Below are 14,060 nucleotides of genomic sequence, written 5' to 3' on the forward strand. Positions count from 1 at the left end.
CGTAGATTGTTATTTTGAAGTTTCCCCACGAATAAACCGCTTTATGTTCAATGATAAACAATAACAAAGAAATGGCTAATCGACATTCTTAAGAAAGTTATCAATTAGCATGCGATGATCGCAGCTTTGATTGACACGAACTTCATAACTAGGAAACATGACGGAAAAACCTGGAAAATACGCAATTCAAGATAGATTTCTTACAATGTCCATCGGTTTCTTGTTTTCAGGACTGATTTTCAAAGCACAAATAGCGCGAGGCAGAAATGCACATACCCAGATTTTGGCTTTTTCAAATATTTTATCCTTGATCATCCTTGCGCTATGTATGGGCCCAGGGACGATAAGCGCAAATTTCAATGACACTTTCATGAAAAGTCTCATCAATTTAAAAAAAAGTTGCACTGGATATTTTATTTGTTATTACCCACTAAGTACTTAGAGAAATTTTCCGCCTTATTAAATGTGAAATAGGCCTGTTTGAAGCATCATGTCATGTTTTCCCGTCATGTTTAACTAGGAGGATTGCGTCGTTGCCACACTGACTGGCTAGTGAAGTCTGTTAGTCAGATCACGTATTCTTACTTGGTTTTCTTCACGCACACGCACGCACACACACAAATACCAAGGTGGTCACGGTAGCGCGCGTCGCACACGCACGCACGCACGCACACACACACAAATACCAAGGTGGTCACGGTAGCGCGCGTCGCACACGCACGCACACGCACGCACGCACACACACGCACGCACGCACACACACAAACACCAAGGTGGTCACGGTAGCGCGCGTCGCACTATAAACAAGCAAGCTCTTCGTTGTTAAACTAGCACGCAAGCTCGTAGCTCTTACGTCTTTCAATCACAATAAGAAACAGAATTCACCAAATGCTAGGTTCCCCTTCCTTTATTGATAAATAAAATTTGCATAAATACAGCATCCGGCTCCTGCACTCGGCCATTCAACCCTCAACCAACAATTAATTCCGATTTCACTGCCACGGGCCAGTGATGAAGAACGCAAGACTAGTTCCAGTACCGCGCGGTTAAACCAGCCCTTTTGTTTTGAAATGGCGGCTTTTTACGGGCGAACTGTCACATTTTGGCGAATGCTAAGAAAACTAGACCAAACCTAAGGCTATAATTTTCTTTATGACTCCCTCATTATCACACAAATCTGTCATCTTTTGTACAGTATGGTTTTAATGCTGTACTGTTAGACAAATCAGCGACTAAAGTCAGCCTTTCGTACCTTTTCTCGAACGATTCAACACTACTATTGTGTTTGTTTTCGCCAGAGCACGCGCATGCGCATACGTTATTCAGCACTGTCCTGCCACGGCAGTATGGTTCGTTCAAAACATTTTCATCAAGTAAGACCTAAACAAATATCTACATCACAGTGGCTGGATTGAACATACAGTAATTTTATTTGAATGTCAAAATACCTTGCCAGCAACACCTTTGTTATTTCTTTTTGGAAGACACATAATGTGTAAAAATCTGAAAATAACCATTCAAAAACAAACTTTAAATGCTTTATTTGCCAAATTCAATCCAAAATATTTGCTTCTTCAAATCCGCCGATGGAAATGGATGCTTTTTCACACTTGGTATTTTGCAAGGATGACAAAATGGCGGCTGGCAGAGGCTGATTAATCGTACTTTGATCTCAGACGGCAGACAATGCCGGTTAGCATTCAGAACAAATTTGAAACAAATCCCCTGCTCACAAAGACACCATGGGCGGTTTCCTTGATTCTATGAGATGGAAGATAACCCAGCCAACCTCTCAGTCAGTCTCCAGTCAATCCCAGTGACTAGCCCGAATATTTTCATGACTGATCACCTCCTGTAATTGTCCTATAATTGTCTTATATCCTAGAATAAAGGTAACAATCAACTCTCATTGCTTTGTGATGTGTATCTTTTTAGAATAAGCGGTATTTCTAACGTTCGAGCAGTTGAGGGATTCTGCGAGTAACGCGGAACACATCACAAAGCAATGGGCTTATACGGCTAATTAAGCTAGGTTACTGCTGGCTTAATTGCAATTGCGCAAATGCTACAATTGCAACTGTGTTCTACCTGGGGCCTGATAGTGTGCTATGATTTTCACTTCCATTATCCTGGCGCACACTGCTTGTACCTAATCCAGTTGTTCATCACATTACGAAACCTTTTATTTTTTTTCCTACCTACATGCGTCACAGTGAATGGAAGAATGGCCTTTACTTGCGGCAGGTCTCAAAATTTTGTAGAAACCATTCACAACTTTCCTTGATTGCTGGAAAAAAAGGAAAGTTTATCTTAATAAACTTAAAAGTAATAACTTTTTTGACAAGGTTCAGTTAATATAAAATCGTAACGTTATCTACCGGAAGTAAACTGATACACCAAAAACTGGAATTCGACTCTGCCAAATTTTCGTCTTTAATAAGACTTCTTCAGGGCAGACTGAAGAAGGTGAATCGTTACAAGCTTATTAACATCAGAATAGTGGCGTGAGACGCAAAAACATTACAACTGACAAAAACGCGCATTTTCTAGAATAGCACGCGCTATGGATAAAAAGAATTTACACATCTCTACGTGGGTTCCTACTACAAAAAAGTCATCACTATTAAGACCTCGCGGGTAGATAGACTTAAGCCGATAAGCCCACTGGCCTTCCCTTTCCCTAAGCTGAGCCTCAGAGTTACATTTATCTATAAGTTGTACCATAACATTATTAAAGACCTAAATGATTGTCGCAATGAAAATGTTGATAGATAAGGTCATCCTTAACACTTTCACTAACCGGTAAACTAGGGTGCTTATTTAACCTACTTTTATGATTATTAAAACGCTTCCTAAAACTATTGATTGTAGACCCTATTATGTATTGCTTGCTACACATAGAGCAAGTAATTAGATAAAAAACAAAATCTGAGTTACAGTCCAAGTCAAAATTAATGACATATTTCTTATTAGTAACTGTACTGCGAAACTCCCGCCCTGTCTTAAGAAAGTTACACACCCTACACCTTTTACCGCCACACTTACCACAACCTCTAACCTGAGTACTATCCTCTTTAAGAGAGGAGTGCACCAACATATCCTTTAAACTCCTAGGTTTCCTATAAGTCACCATAGGTACCCTACCAATAGCACCCCTACATCTACTAGAAGATTCTAGAACTGGCTGTAAATTACGAAGAATACCAGGTAAATTAGGTAAAGCTGGATGAAAAGTGACTACAAAAGGTACACGATCATTCTTACCTTTACGCCTGTCTTTCAATGTGTCGTCCCTAGGAATGCGTATGACGTTTTTGTCAGTTGTAATGTTTTTGCGTCTCACGCTACTATTCTGATGTAAATAAGCTTGTAACGATTCACCTTCTTCAGTCTGCCCTGAAGAAATCTTATAAAAGACGAAAATTTGGCAGAGTCGAATTCCAGTTTTTGGTGTATTGTATTCATTGTTCTGGTACGAGATCGCGACAGTTTGGGCTTTTTGATTCTATTGGAAGTAAACTGATGATATTGTCATTTTTTTAAAAGCGGTGTTTCGACATCTTTGACTCTCTAAGGTTGTAAATACCACTAATGTTTCTAAATAGCACTTTGAAGTCATCACAGCACCTTGTTGGGGGTCGGTAAACTTGAAGTCTGGGCGTAGTTTCTTCAGTTTCTCGTTGCTAGCAGTTTTCTTAAACTGACCATCAGACTTGGTTGTATCGAGCTGTGCAGTGCAGTTAAAAGAAAACATCCAACAGAAAACATAGCAACGGCCTCTTGTAAAATCGCTCCCGTCTAATTAATACGTAACCATAAATATTCAAGAACGATAGACAAGGAGCAGCTCTACGGCGCGATGAAAAGTGTGGCAATTTCTTGTTTAGACTTAAATGTTTGGCAGAGTGGTCTATGGCGGTGTTTCAGCATTATCATCAGTTAATAATAAATCAATTCTATTTATATGGCATTTCATGCTTCAATTTCCCATCCGCTCTGGAGGTGAAGAAGGTATTACTCGTGCCAAATAAGACATTTTGTTTCATAAATGTGTTTCCGAAGTAACATCACAATGCGAAACAATCATATGGTCACCAATTTGCCAATCACAGCGCAGAGTTCGCTTTAATGATGTTTACAGTTGTATTTAATTCCTCACATCTCCCTTTCGTTCAAGTCTTATTTTGAAAGGCTCTCTGAAAATAGACTAGTAAGTACATATCAAGCTTAACCTTTCGTCGAGGCCAAAGGCTAGTGCTCATAACTTCAGCGAAAGAGAGACATTCAACATAAAATGTGAACTACATGTTGCCCCCCCCCCCTTTCCGGTTTGACTTAGTGATTACACAATATACTAGTAAAAGGATACCACCAGCTCCTTCTTCATGCCCATCCCCTTGGCAACCATTTCGGCAACCTCTTTGATTGACACTTCTTCCTCTTCGCTCACTGAAGGAAAAAAATAATAAAAATTCAACCGTTACGGCTTGTAGACTTAAAGGGGTACTCGCACAGTGGCATAAAGAACAGGCTAAATGATGCGACGAACCTGGGCAAAACCATTCAATTTATTTGACGACAAAATTCCGGTTTAAATTTGGTTTACCATTCATTTGTGGGGGTAACATTATCTGGAAAATCTGTGGCTTGTTTTTTTTTTTTAAAGAGGGTTCTTGCCAATAGGAAATATTTCGTTAAATTTTAAAGGAATGTCTATGAATTGATATAGAGAAGGTTGAACATTTTGGTCGCCGTTGGTCACCTGCTTTATCACATGCGAAATTGAAACCTACAGTGATTGTAAAAATGCGTGTAAAATAGGAAAAAAAATCGGTTCCAAAAGCTTTAGGTTGGAGACTTCTTATCTCTATATAATGACACAGTGAAAATGAGACTGCTGACAATGTTGGGGTCAGTCTTTGATACGGAACCAGGTAGAATAAGTCTTATGGAAAGTACAGTATCGCCTGAGCTGGGGACTTAGAGAGAGACTTAATGACTCCCTTCCTTGACCTCTCTGGTCCACAACCTAAGCTCAGCCACCCCCCCCCCCCCCCACCACCCTTTCAAGCAGCCAAAAATACAGTATATGTCGTGATACATTATCTAAAATACAGGAGAGAATGCCTTGAAAGTCCCTTTTGGGCCACCTCCTGTTAAAAATCCTGGCTACGCCGCTGAAGCTAACTTTACAGTAAAATTCAACACAAGGTTGAAAAGGTATGTGGAATGCCTCTGTGAAACAGAGCAGTTTCACAGAAGGGTTCAACATACCTATTCAACCTTGTGTTGTTCTATACCTTGTCTACACCACGTCAACGCAGACCATCTAGTTTTTCTACAGCTTGTCTGTAGTCTTTCTTGTTATACCATTTTCTGACCCAGCACGCGAAAACGTACCTTAACGAAATAACGTTTACTGCCGTTTGCCGTTGAACTCCGTTGAAGCACGTTTAGATGAAGTCCAGATTGCATAAACGATTTTGCAGTTCGTTTAGTTTTTAGACTCGTCGTTTAAGGAGAAAAAAAAAACGTTTGGTTAGATCATATAAACGTATTTTTGGAGCATTCGATGTGCCGTTGAATGAAATAGGTCATCCGACTATTAAAGCGTTCAATTGAATATCAATTAGCTAGAATGCTTGAAACCCAAAATGAATAAACGACATGAGTTTTATCGATTTCGGTGTGATATTGGCTGCGGGTAGAGCTCTCGTGCTTAATTTTCAGCGCTTTATTGAATGCGCATCAAACTACTAACAACAGAAAAAGTATCTACACAACCTAAGCTTCCATTTTTATAGAAGTTTCATGTTGTTTCTCGTGTAATTCATTCTGTCATTGTGAAATCTGTCTTTGGCTTAACGGCGGTCTTTGGTGTGTCAAATTCGAACAAGAAGCCGCCAACATAGAAGACTGACTCTCGCGCTTAATTTTCATCGCATCAGGCCCGTAGCCCAGTAGCTCGTCCCTAATGAGAACCTCATGAAATGTGCCGGCCTGATTACAAGAAAGTTACAGCATAAAAGAAAGTACCGTAGAATGACTAGAAAGGCCACAGACAAGCTGTAGTAAAACTAGGTGGTCTGCGTTGGCGTGGGGTGAACAGCAAAATAAATCGACACAAGAGTGAAGCTGTATAAAGTGGAACGATTCGAGCCTTTGCCCTTCGTCGGAGCAATTGTCTAAAGCGTCTGTCGAAGCGTAAACGCTTGAAACGTCAGCAAGGCTAAACTGAGAATACAGAGATAAACGTACAACTTCAACCTAGTCTTGATTTCAGGAGTAGTTTTGATTAAATAAGGATACAGCGCTTTAGGTGGAAGTCAAAATCGCGTAATCTAATTTACCTGATAGAATGATTGGGTCAATCTCATTGTAATCACGAAGAACCCAGATCATCAGGCGAGCAAGATCCTGTAAAAGAGTTTTGCAGAAAAATGAATTAACATAAGACTACTGCATTCCCACCAAAAAATGGATAAACATGAGACTACTGCATTCCCACAAAAAAATGCATGAACATGAGACTACTACATTCCCAATCTTAGCCCCTTTAAGGAACGTGCAGCTCCTGAAAAGTTCCCAATTCCTTCCTGTGTTCAAATTGAGACCCGAACTTCCGCTGGTCCGATCGGTAAATCTGTGTATTCTACATAAGAGTCAAACTAATGAACCCTATACAAATTCTAGAAAGTGGCACAATAGCTCAGTGAACCATTCTTTGCATTCTAGCCAGAGGAGCAAAGTTTAATCTATGCAGCTTTACTTTTAGAGGTGAAAATCTCGGCTTTCTACAGTCAGGTACGTCCCTACCGACAATGAGAACTTTGAATCCATCAACACTTGAATAAGGACTAAGCCCGAGGTCCTGCTTTTAAAAGATCTACAGGGGCTCTTGTCCATAGTACAGTACTAGCTTAGGGTACAGTGTTTAAATTTGAAAGCACTGTGTAAACAGCGCTAGAACCATTTCTGGTTCACATTGTGAAAACAGTGTTTAGCCATGCCCTGCCAGCAATGTTGGTGATGTTTAAAAAACAAAATGTGAGGGAGATTATCAAAACTAATAGGTAAGGTATACTGCTTTAACTTGATCACATCTCGCAATTTTAATTTACGTATGCACAGTGTAAGCATTATGTACAGACCAATGAATAAATGAACTGTCTTCTTGGCTTCCCAGTGCCCCAGACAATCAATGGTTTGTCCTCCTCTGATATACAAATAAAATACAGATATGCAAATTATACAAGCTTGCAATGTGGGATTTACTGAGACTCGCTCATGACAATGAAACACTGTCTTGTGGAACTCTCTGGTTATCACTCATGGCAAAGTGATAACATAGTATTTCAAAACTCTCTAATAATTACTTATACTGTAGTAGGGTAAAACTTAAATGGAGCTCTCTGGTTATTTCTCATAGCAAAGTAAGACTTTTTTGAAATTCTCTGATACCTGCTCAAACTGTAGCAAGGTGAACACTTAAATTGAGCTCTCTGGTTCTCTCTCAAAGCAAAGTAACACTATTTTGAAACTCTCTGATACTCACTCATACTGTAGCAAGATAACACTTGCTACTCTCTGGTTCTTACACATGGCAAAGTGATACTTGTGGAACTATCTGATATTCACTCATAGAAAGAACATTGAAGTGGAACTCTTTGGTTCTCAGTCATGGCAAAGGGATACTTGTGGGACTATCTGATATTCACTCATAGAAAGAACATTGAAGTGGAACTCTTTGGTTCTCACTCATGGCAAAGGGATACTTGTGGGACTATCTGATATTCACTCATAGAAAGAACATTGAAGTGGAACTCTTTGGTTCTCACTCATGGCAAAGTGATACTTGTGGAATTATCTGATATTCACTCATAGAAAGAACATTGAAGTTGAAATCTTTGGTTCTCACTCATGGCAAAGGGATACTTGTGGGACTATCTGATACTCACTCATAGCAAGGTAACACTTATGGATAAGCCCAGGAATAACATGAGAGTCCTCTAGGTTATAGTTGTCATGGGGACCATATACGTTAGTCGGGATGACACTGGTGAACTGGCAGCCATGTTGGATGTGATAAGCCCTGTACGCACATTGCATTAAAAATATATATCAAATAGATACTACACTAATGGTGTAGAGGTTACGTGTTACTTAACGGTTATGTTAAAGCCACATTGTCACCAGCTTACTTCCGGAGCTCCGACGGAAACCTCAACCGTTGAAATACAAAAGAATCTATTAACAGGCCATCCGCTCTAAATTATCAATCACATCCTCAAAGGAACTTCTAATAAACACACTGCTTTCAATATTTTGAAACATTTTTCGCATTTTCGGTTAAAAATCATCAGATATTTTTATGTAATCGACCGGAAGTAAACTGGTGACAATGCGGCTTTAAGTGGGTTTAAAATGTATAATTATTATTTTTGCTTATGAAAAATAATGTTGAGGATGCCAATATTTTGTTGAACTCGCCAGACCCGTAGGAAATCTCATTGATAAAAACTGACATTCTTTTTGATGAATGGGTTTGAGGTTAGCTGAGACATTTTCAAGGCTAAAATGTGGAGCTCATGTTTAGCCCTCTGACGTGACTTCGTGATTCAAAGAAAGACCAGAGGTTTAATTATGTTTAGGTCTCATACCTATTTTGTACGTCAATCATCCTCTTGGCATATGCATATCCAAAATTTGAGTCATGCGGCGGCCCATTATGTACCATTGTTTCATCAATAGGATATGTTGTCTTGTCTGGAAAGATGCATGTCGACAAACAGGACACACATTTCTGGACCTGAAAAACAAAAATTCAGACAGAATGCCTAGCTTTAGACAAAGTCATAAAGACAAGTCTTTGAGACATACAGACATGTTAGATGGCATTGCTGTTGCACACAAATAAGGCCCAGGGATCCTGTGACCATTAGGGGCATGATTGTGCCCCTCGTGGTCAATTTGCAATGACTTCTCTGGTTCTTGCACCAAATGGACGTTCCTAAAATCCTTAAACTTTGTTGCATAGTATGGGCACTTTGGGTCAGCAGAGTAGAATTTTAACAGAAGGGGGCCCAAAATCCCCTTTTAAGGCTTTTTCTCCTGTATTTTAGATAATGTCTCATACATTTACTGTATTTTGGCTACTAGATGGGAGGGGGGGCCCTGGGCCACCCCCTGGCTACGCCCCTGAAGGTGAGCAATTGTAAAGGGGGAATTAAAAAAAATAGCCATCAAGTATGCAAAACTGGAAGCACGTGCCCCACCAAAATTTCCCCAAAATTATAAGGAAATGATCATTAGGGGCGTGGCTGGACCCCTAATATTTTCTTAAAGAAAGGCTGAACTGTAGAATAATTTGTTTTTTTCCCACTTATTGATGCTTTAAGGTAGACAGTTACCTAAACAAAGCCCTTCCAAGGTTTTTCATTTTTTTTTACATGCGTGAAGTTGTTGTTTTGCCAGTGCAAACTGTCGTTTTGCTCGGTCAAAGCCGGGCTTCTGACGTCACAACCTTGGTACAGCTTCTCAAAATTGTTTTAAAATTATAGCAACTTCGTTTTAAAATGACAGCAAACTCGTCAAAAAAAACAGGCAGTACTTGCGCAGCTATGGGCTGCTCCAACAACCACTATACAACACATGTGTCAAATACATGCATCTCCAAAAGACCCGGAAATTAGGAAAAAATGGGCCCAATTCGTCAGGACTAAGCGAAAGGAGTTCACCATCGGAAGAGCCAATGCTCTTTGTTCGAGCCATTTCGCTGATGAATGATTCAAGCAATCAAACCTGAATCTCCCTGATGCTTAGGCCCCGAAATTCAAAAGGAGTTTAAAGAGGGGACCTCTTCCTACACTGCATTGGGAAAGAAAAGAGAACATAACGGAAAAAGCTCGCAAGGGACGGCATGTACTAAGTATAAGTACAATGCATATTTAAGACAATTACGCTGTGACAAACTGTGCGAGTCACAGCAAGTTTTGAGGTTGAGTGGTTTTTGTTACTATAGATGTTATTTAAATATAAGTTAAAGAATGTAATAAAACAGAATCAGCCTGGCTTTAGTGGTCATTTCTTTTTCATTGATACATTTCTTTTGTTCAAAAATACAAAACGCAAAAATGAATAAGCAAGTATTTCACACAACGGCAACACATTTGACCAAACAAATTCTTCACAGCATGGTAATAAAAGCACAATCTTTTTAAACAATTTCATCAAAAATGCAATACACATGACAACATTGTATTCGTCCACAGCACTCACACCAATAACGCCACCTCGGATTTCTATCTGTTAGGATTTCACTGATAGTTTATTTTCCTCTGACTTCGACTTTCTCCGATAGGAAATACAGGGAACAGAACAGGTGAATTTGATTGTACGAATTGTTTTGATAATCTCCACGGTGAACAAAACGAACGAAAGCTATCTACCGATAAATAAAAAACATTTTTATTTACCTCAATCCCACTTCTCCATGCTAGCTTCATGCGTCCATGTCCATATTTACCAACCTATGCTACTTCATCGACAAGTACCTCTAAAGTTAAGTCATCGTCTTTCAGTTTCCCATTCAGCATTGAAAACAACACTTCCAATTCCATTCTAGAAGGCCGAGGTGCGCTGCGCCGAGAATGCAATTTTTTTGCACCCTCGGCCCAGCGCACCTCAGCCTTCGCACGCGCACAGGGTTCCCAACATTCAAAAAAATAACATTTCCGAATAACCTGCAATGAGAGCCAGCTAGAAGGCTAATTCCATTCGGAAATGGTAGTTCTGTAATGTCAAGGTTTTTTTAATGCTTTCGCCTTTTACAAGTTCAGAATCAACTTCCTTACGGCTTGGAGTTCACCATAGAAGACTAGACTCACATTTGTGTATTTTCACAGTGTTTTATAGTATTCAAAGCTTTGGCTGTGTCTCCTTTTCACCAGATGAGCCTTCAACAATCGGTTCGGTATGCGCTCTGATAGTGATATGGCGGAAACTCGCATCCACCTTCCTCAAAAACCATCTCAAACTCCTTGTTGTCTTCTTCTGTTGAACTCTTGATTGTCACTAGGGTCTGTGAGTTCTAAGCCACATGGCCTGGTACTTTCGATCGACGACGCCATTATTCGACTAAGTTCTGGGGCATTGATTTCGGATCTCCTATATGATTTAACACTAAAATTTCGCGCCGTACCATGGTTGTGAAGTCACCACAGGCCTCCCAACGGTCCAAATTTGGCCCCAGTCTGCGAGACATTTTCATTTGACTGAAATTTTTAAAAAAAATCCAAAAACCAACAAAAATAAAGAGCCTTTTTTATTCAGACTTGCTACTTAACCTCTAGACTTATGTTTTAGCAAAATAAAGTTTTCGTTTCTGACCTAGTTTAATGTTTCTGTATTGTGCCCTATAAATATTTCAAGGCCTGCTACAGCCCTGAAGAAGCAAACAAGAAGAGTGGATGGAAATATTTTTTTAGGAATCACATACCTTATTCAAGTAGCAGTTATGGAGCACATTGTCATTAATCTTAATGTTGAGTCTCTGTAAAATGATCCACAATAAGGAAGTAAAAAAAAGATATCAAGTACTATATAAAACAAAATTCTACAATTGCATATTACATATAAGTGGGTTAATTAGCATTTGCATCAAAAATTCAAGCAGAAATGTAGAAAACAGTGCCAAAATTACTCAATTGCTGCACCAGGTCTCTTCAATTGACCATGGTTAAATGTTTGAAAAATTAGTTTTACACTGTACCGGATCTCCATCCTTTGTCCCTTTTTCTGTTGAGCCATTCTAGCTGTTTAGGCTAAGTTCAAACGTCATAATATCCATGAGCTGTATTCAATGCAAATACATGCAAATAAATCAAGTTGATTGTTTCATCTTCATTTGCACGCATTTGCATTGAATAACGCTTATAAATAATAATCTAGTTTCAGGTGATCTCCCATCATTCTAAAATGTTGAAAATAAAATCAGAAGTAGAAGTTGTCTTTTTTTTCTTTGAATCTTACCCAAAAATCCAGATTGTATTTAAGGTTCTTGAACAGCCCACCAACCATTGCAGCTAAATGAATGACATGGGTGGGCTTATGTTTCTCAAAGATGGCCTTTGTTGCCTCTGCATCACTGTAAAAAAAAATAAAATAAAATAAACACCAAGCTTTCTGCATTTTTAAATATAAATACTTTTGTCTTGAAAAGAAGGTGTGTTTTACTCACAATTAGAAAAAAAGCCCTGAATTTTTTTAACTTTGCACTGTGCATTATTATTTTTTGCATGTGGTTACATAGAGTAGCATCTTACATACAAAAAGAGCAAAGATTAAAATTTGGTGTAATGTAATAATTATCCTCTTTATCATCACACACTGACAGGAATTCTTTTTTTTAAGCAAGTTTGTAGTGTAGGCAACAAAAATAAGAATGTGAAATGTGTTCAATAATCATTGAAAGCATACAATGTACTTGGTGTAAAAGCCTCTAATATTTTCAGTTTAGAAGCAACCAGCTAAACACTTATTTCACACAAAAAATTGTTAGGAATACAGTAAGATAAGTAATTGCAAGACTCTGAATCGAAGGACAAAATGACACACTACCAACCCTCCCCCAAACCCCTGCCAACCCTCAATGCTGAACTTTTATTTGCCTGAGTTAGGCTAAGTTCAAACATTGAATTATCCATGAGCCGTTTTCAATGACAATGCAAATGCATACAAATGAATCGAGTCAATTGTTTTATCTTGATTAGCATACATTTGCATTGAATACTGCTATTTCTGTGTTTTTTTTTGTTTTTTTTTAGCATCAGCCTTGTTTCAAAACCTCCTTTTCAGTCCTCAGAATTTGTGTGAGTGTATTTTAAGCTTGTATTTGTGTATTTTGAACTTGTATTTGTGTATTTTCAATCTGTATTTGTGTATTTTGAATTTGTATTTGTGTATTTTGAACTCGTATTTGTGTATTTTGAATTTGTATTAGTATTTTGAACTTGTATTTTCAATTTGTATTTGTGAATTTTAACCTTGTATTTGTATTTGTTTTTGTATTGCTCTTATGGGCCACTGTATCCTTGCATGTCAATATTCAAGTTAGAATATAATAAAAAAATAAGAATTAAAAAATGCTAAAATAATGCTTAAAAATATATTTAAAAATACAAAGGAAGTGCAAATAACAAATACTGATTGATTGATCGATTGATTGATCAATTCATTAATTGCAACATTTAAACTTAGTTGATATTCCTTACGTAAGGTCCCCATCCTTTGAAGACAAGAATATCCACTCTTCATCTGGGTGGGACTCTTCCGTCTCGACTATCTTCTTCAATGCCATGCCCACCAGACCAGTACCCCCTGTTACTAGAACCTTTTTCGTTGCCATAGTAATGATATGACCAACACCTGATGGACAAGAAAAGAACATTATTTGGATCTTATTTGGACATCATTCCAGCTTGCATCTGGGACTAGGTTATTGCAGTAAAGCTCAAAGAAATGAATGACTTGACAGGAAAAATTGCTGAAAACGACTTTTTTTTTGCAAGTTTATGCAATGTAGTGATATCTCGCTCATTTTATGTTATGTCATGATGAAAGAAATCTCGAAGCTGCGACAATACAAATTTACGCACAGTGGCAATTGCATTTTTATGTCATTAAATGCATCGGTTTTCAAAAATTGCATCTTTCTTCTTCCTTAATCAGTTTCCAAAGCACATTAAAATTTGACACGTGGAAATTATAATGTAAGTTATCGATACTCAAGGATACTATTTTATGTAAGTAGAAACTATGAGAAAATCCAATTAGAAATAAACACAGAGCCAATGCGCTCACCTTAAAAATGGCTATCTAATTTACCTCAAATGAAAAGATGGTTCTCGCCTGATTTTTACTTCGAAATGACTTTGTGCGTTCGAACTTTCGGCACTCAGGAAACAGCAAGACCAGTATGCTCCGCGGGCTTATTGCAACTACCACAGGAAGACCGCAATTGAGAACAATTCAAGTTGCTGAAATACACAAAAATTAAAAAA

General features: G+C 38.4%; 1 protein-coding gene across 2 annotated transcripts; it reads right to left on the reverse strand.

The window, feature by feature from the left end:
* Window positions 1-891: 891 nt before the first annotated feature.
* LOC5506375 (GDP-L-fucose synthase) lies at window positions 892-14,017 on the reverse strand. Of its 2 annotated transcripts, none has more exons than XM_032374749.2 (11): window positions 13,885-14,017; window positions 13,272-13,425; window positions 12,031-12,145; window positions 11,498-11,551; window positions 8,661-8,809; window positions 7,959-8,092; window positions 7,152-7,216; window positions 6,351-6,417; window positions 4,370-4,449; window positions 3,628-3,727; window positions 892-2,287 (listed from the first exon to the last, which is right to left on the reverse strand). In XM_032374749.2, exons 2-11 carry the CDS (start codon window positions 13,403-13,405, stop codon window positions 2,232-2,234), a joined length of 954 nt encoding a protein of 317 aa, XP_032230640.2. In that variant the 5' UTR covers window positions 13,406-13,425; window positions 13,885-14,017; the 3' UTR covers window positions 892-2,231. The 2 variants fall into 2 exon arrangements, with proteins under 2 accessions (XP_032230640.2, XP_032230641.2); XM_032374750.2 differs by having other exon boundaries at window positions 13,861-13,992.
* Window positions 14,018-14,060: the final 43 nt, after the last annotated feature.

The sequence above is a fragment of the Nematostella vectensis genome, chromosome 15, assembly GCF_932526225.1.
Source record: "Nematostella vectensis chromosome 15, jaNemVect1.1, whole genome shotgun sequence".
NCBI lineage: Eukaryota > Metazoa > Cnidaria > Anthozoa > Actiniaria > Edwardsiidae > Nematostella > Nematostella vectensis.

Excerpts from the sequence above, each read along its gene's own strand:
- LOC5506375 (XM_032374749.2), bottom strand. The coding sequence starts at position 13,405 with ATGGCAACGAAAAAGGTTCTAGTAACAGGGGGTACTGGTCTGGTGGGC. Across the intron at positions 11,552-12,030 it reads AATACAATCTGGATTTTTGG|AGACTCAACATTAAGATTAA; the intron begins GTAAGATTCAAA and ends ATCATTTTACAG. Across the intron at positions 6,418-7,151 it reads GACAGTTCATTTATTCATTG|GATCTTGCTCGCCTGATGAT; the intron begins GTCTGTACATAA and ends ACTCTTTTACAG.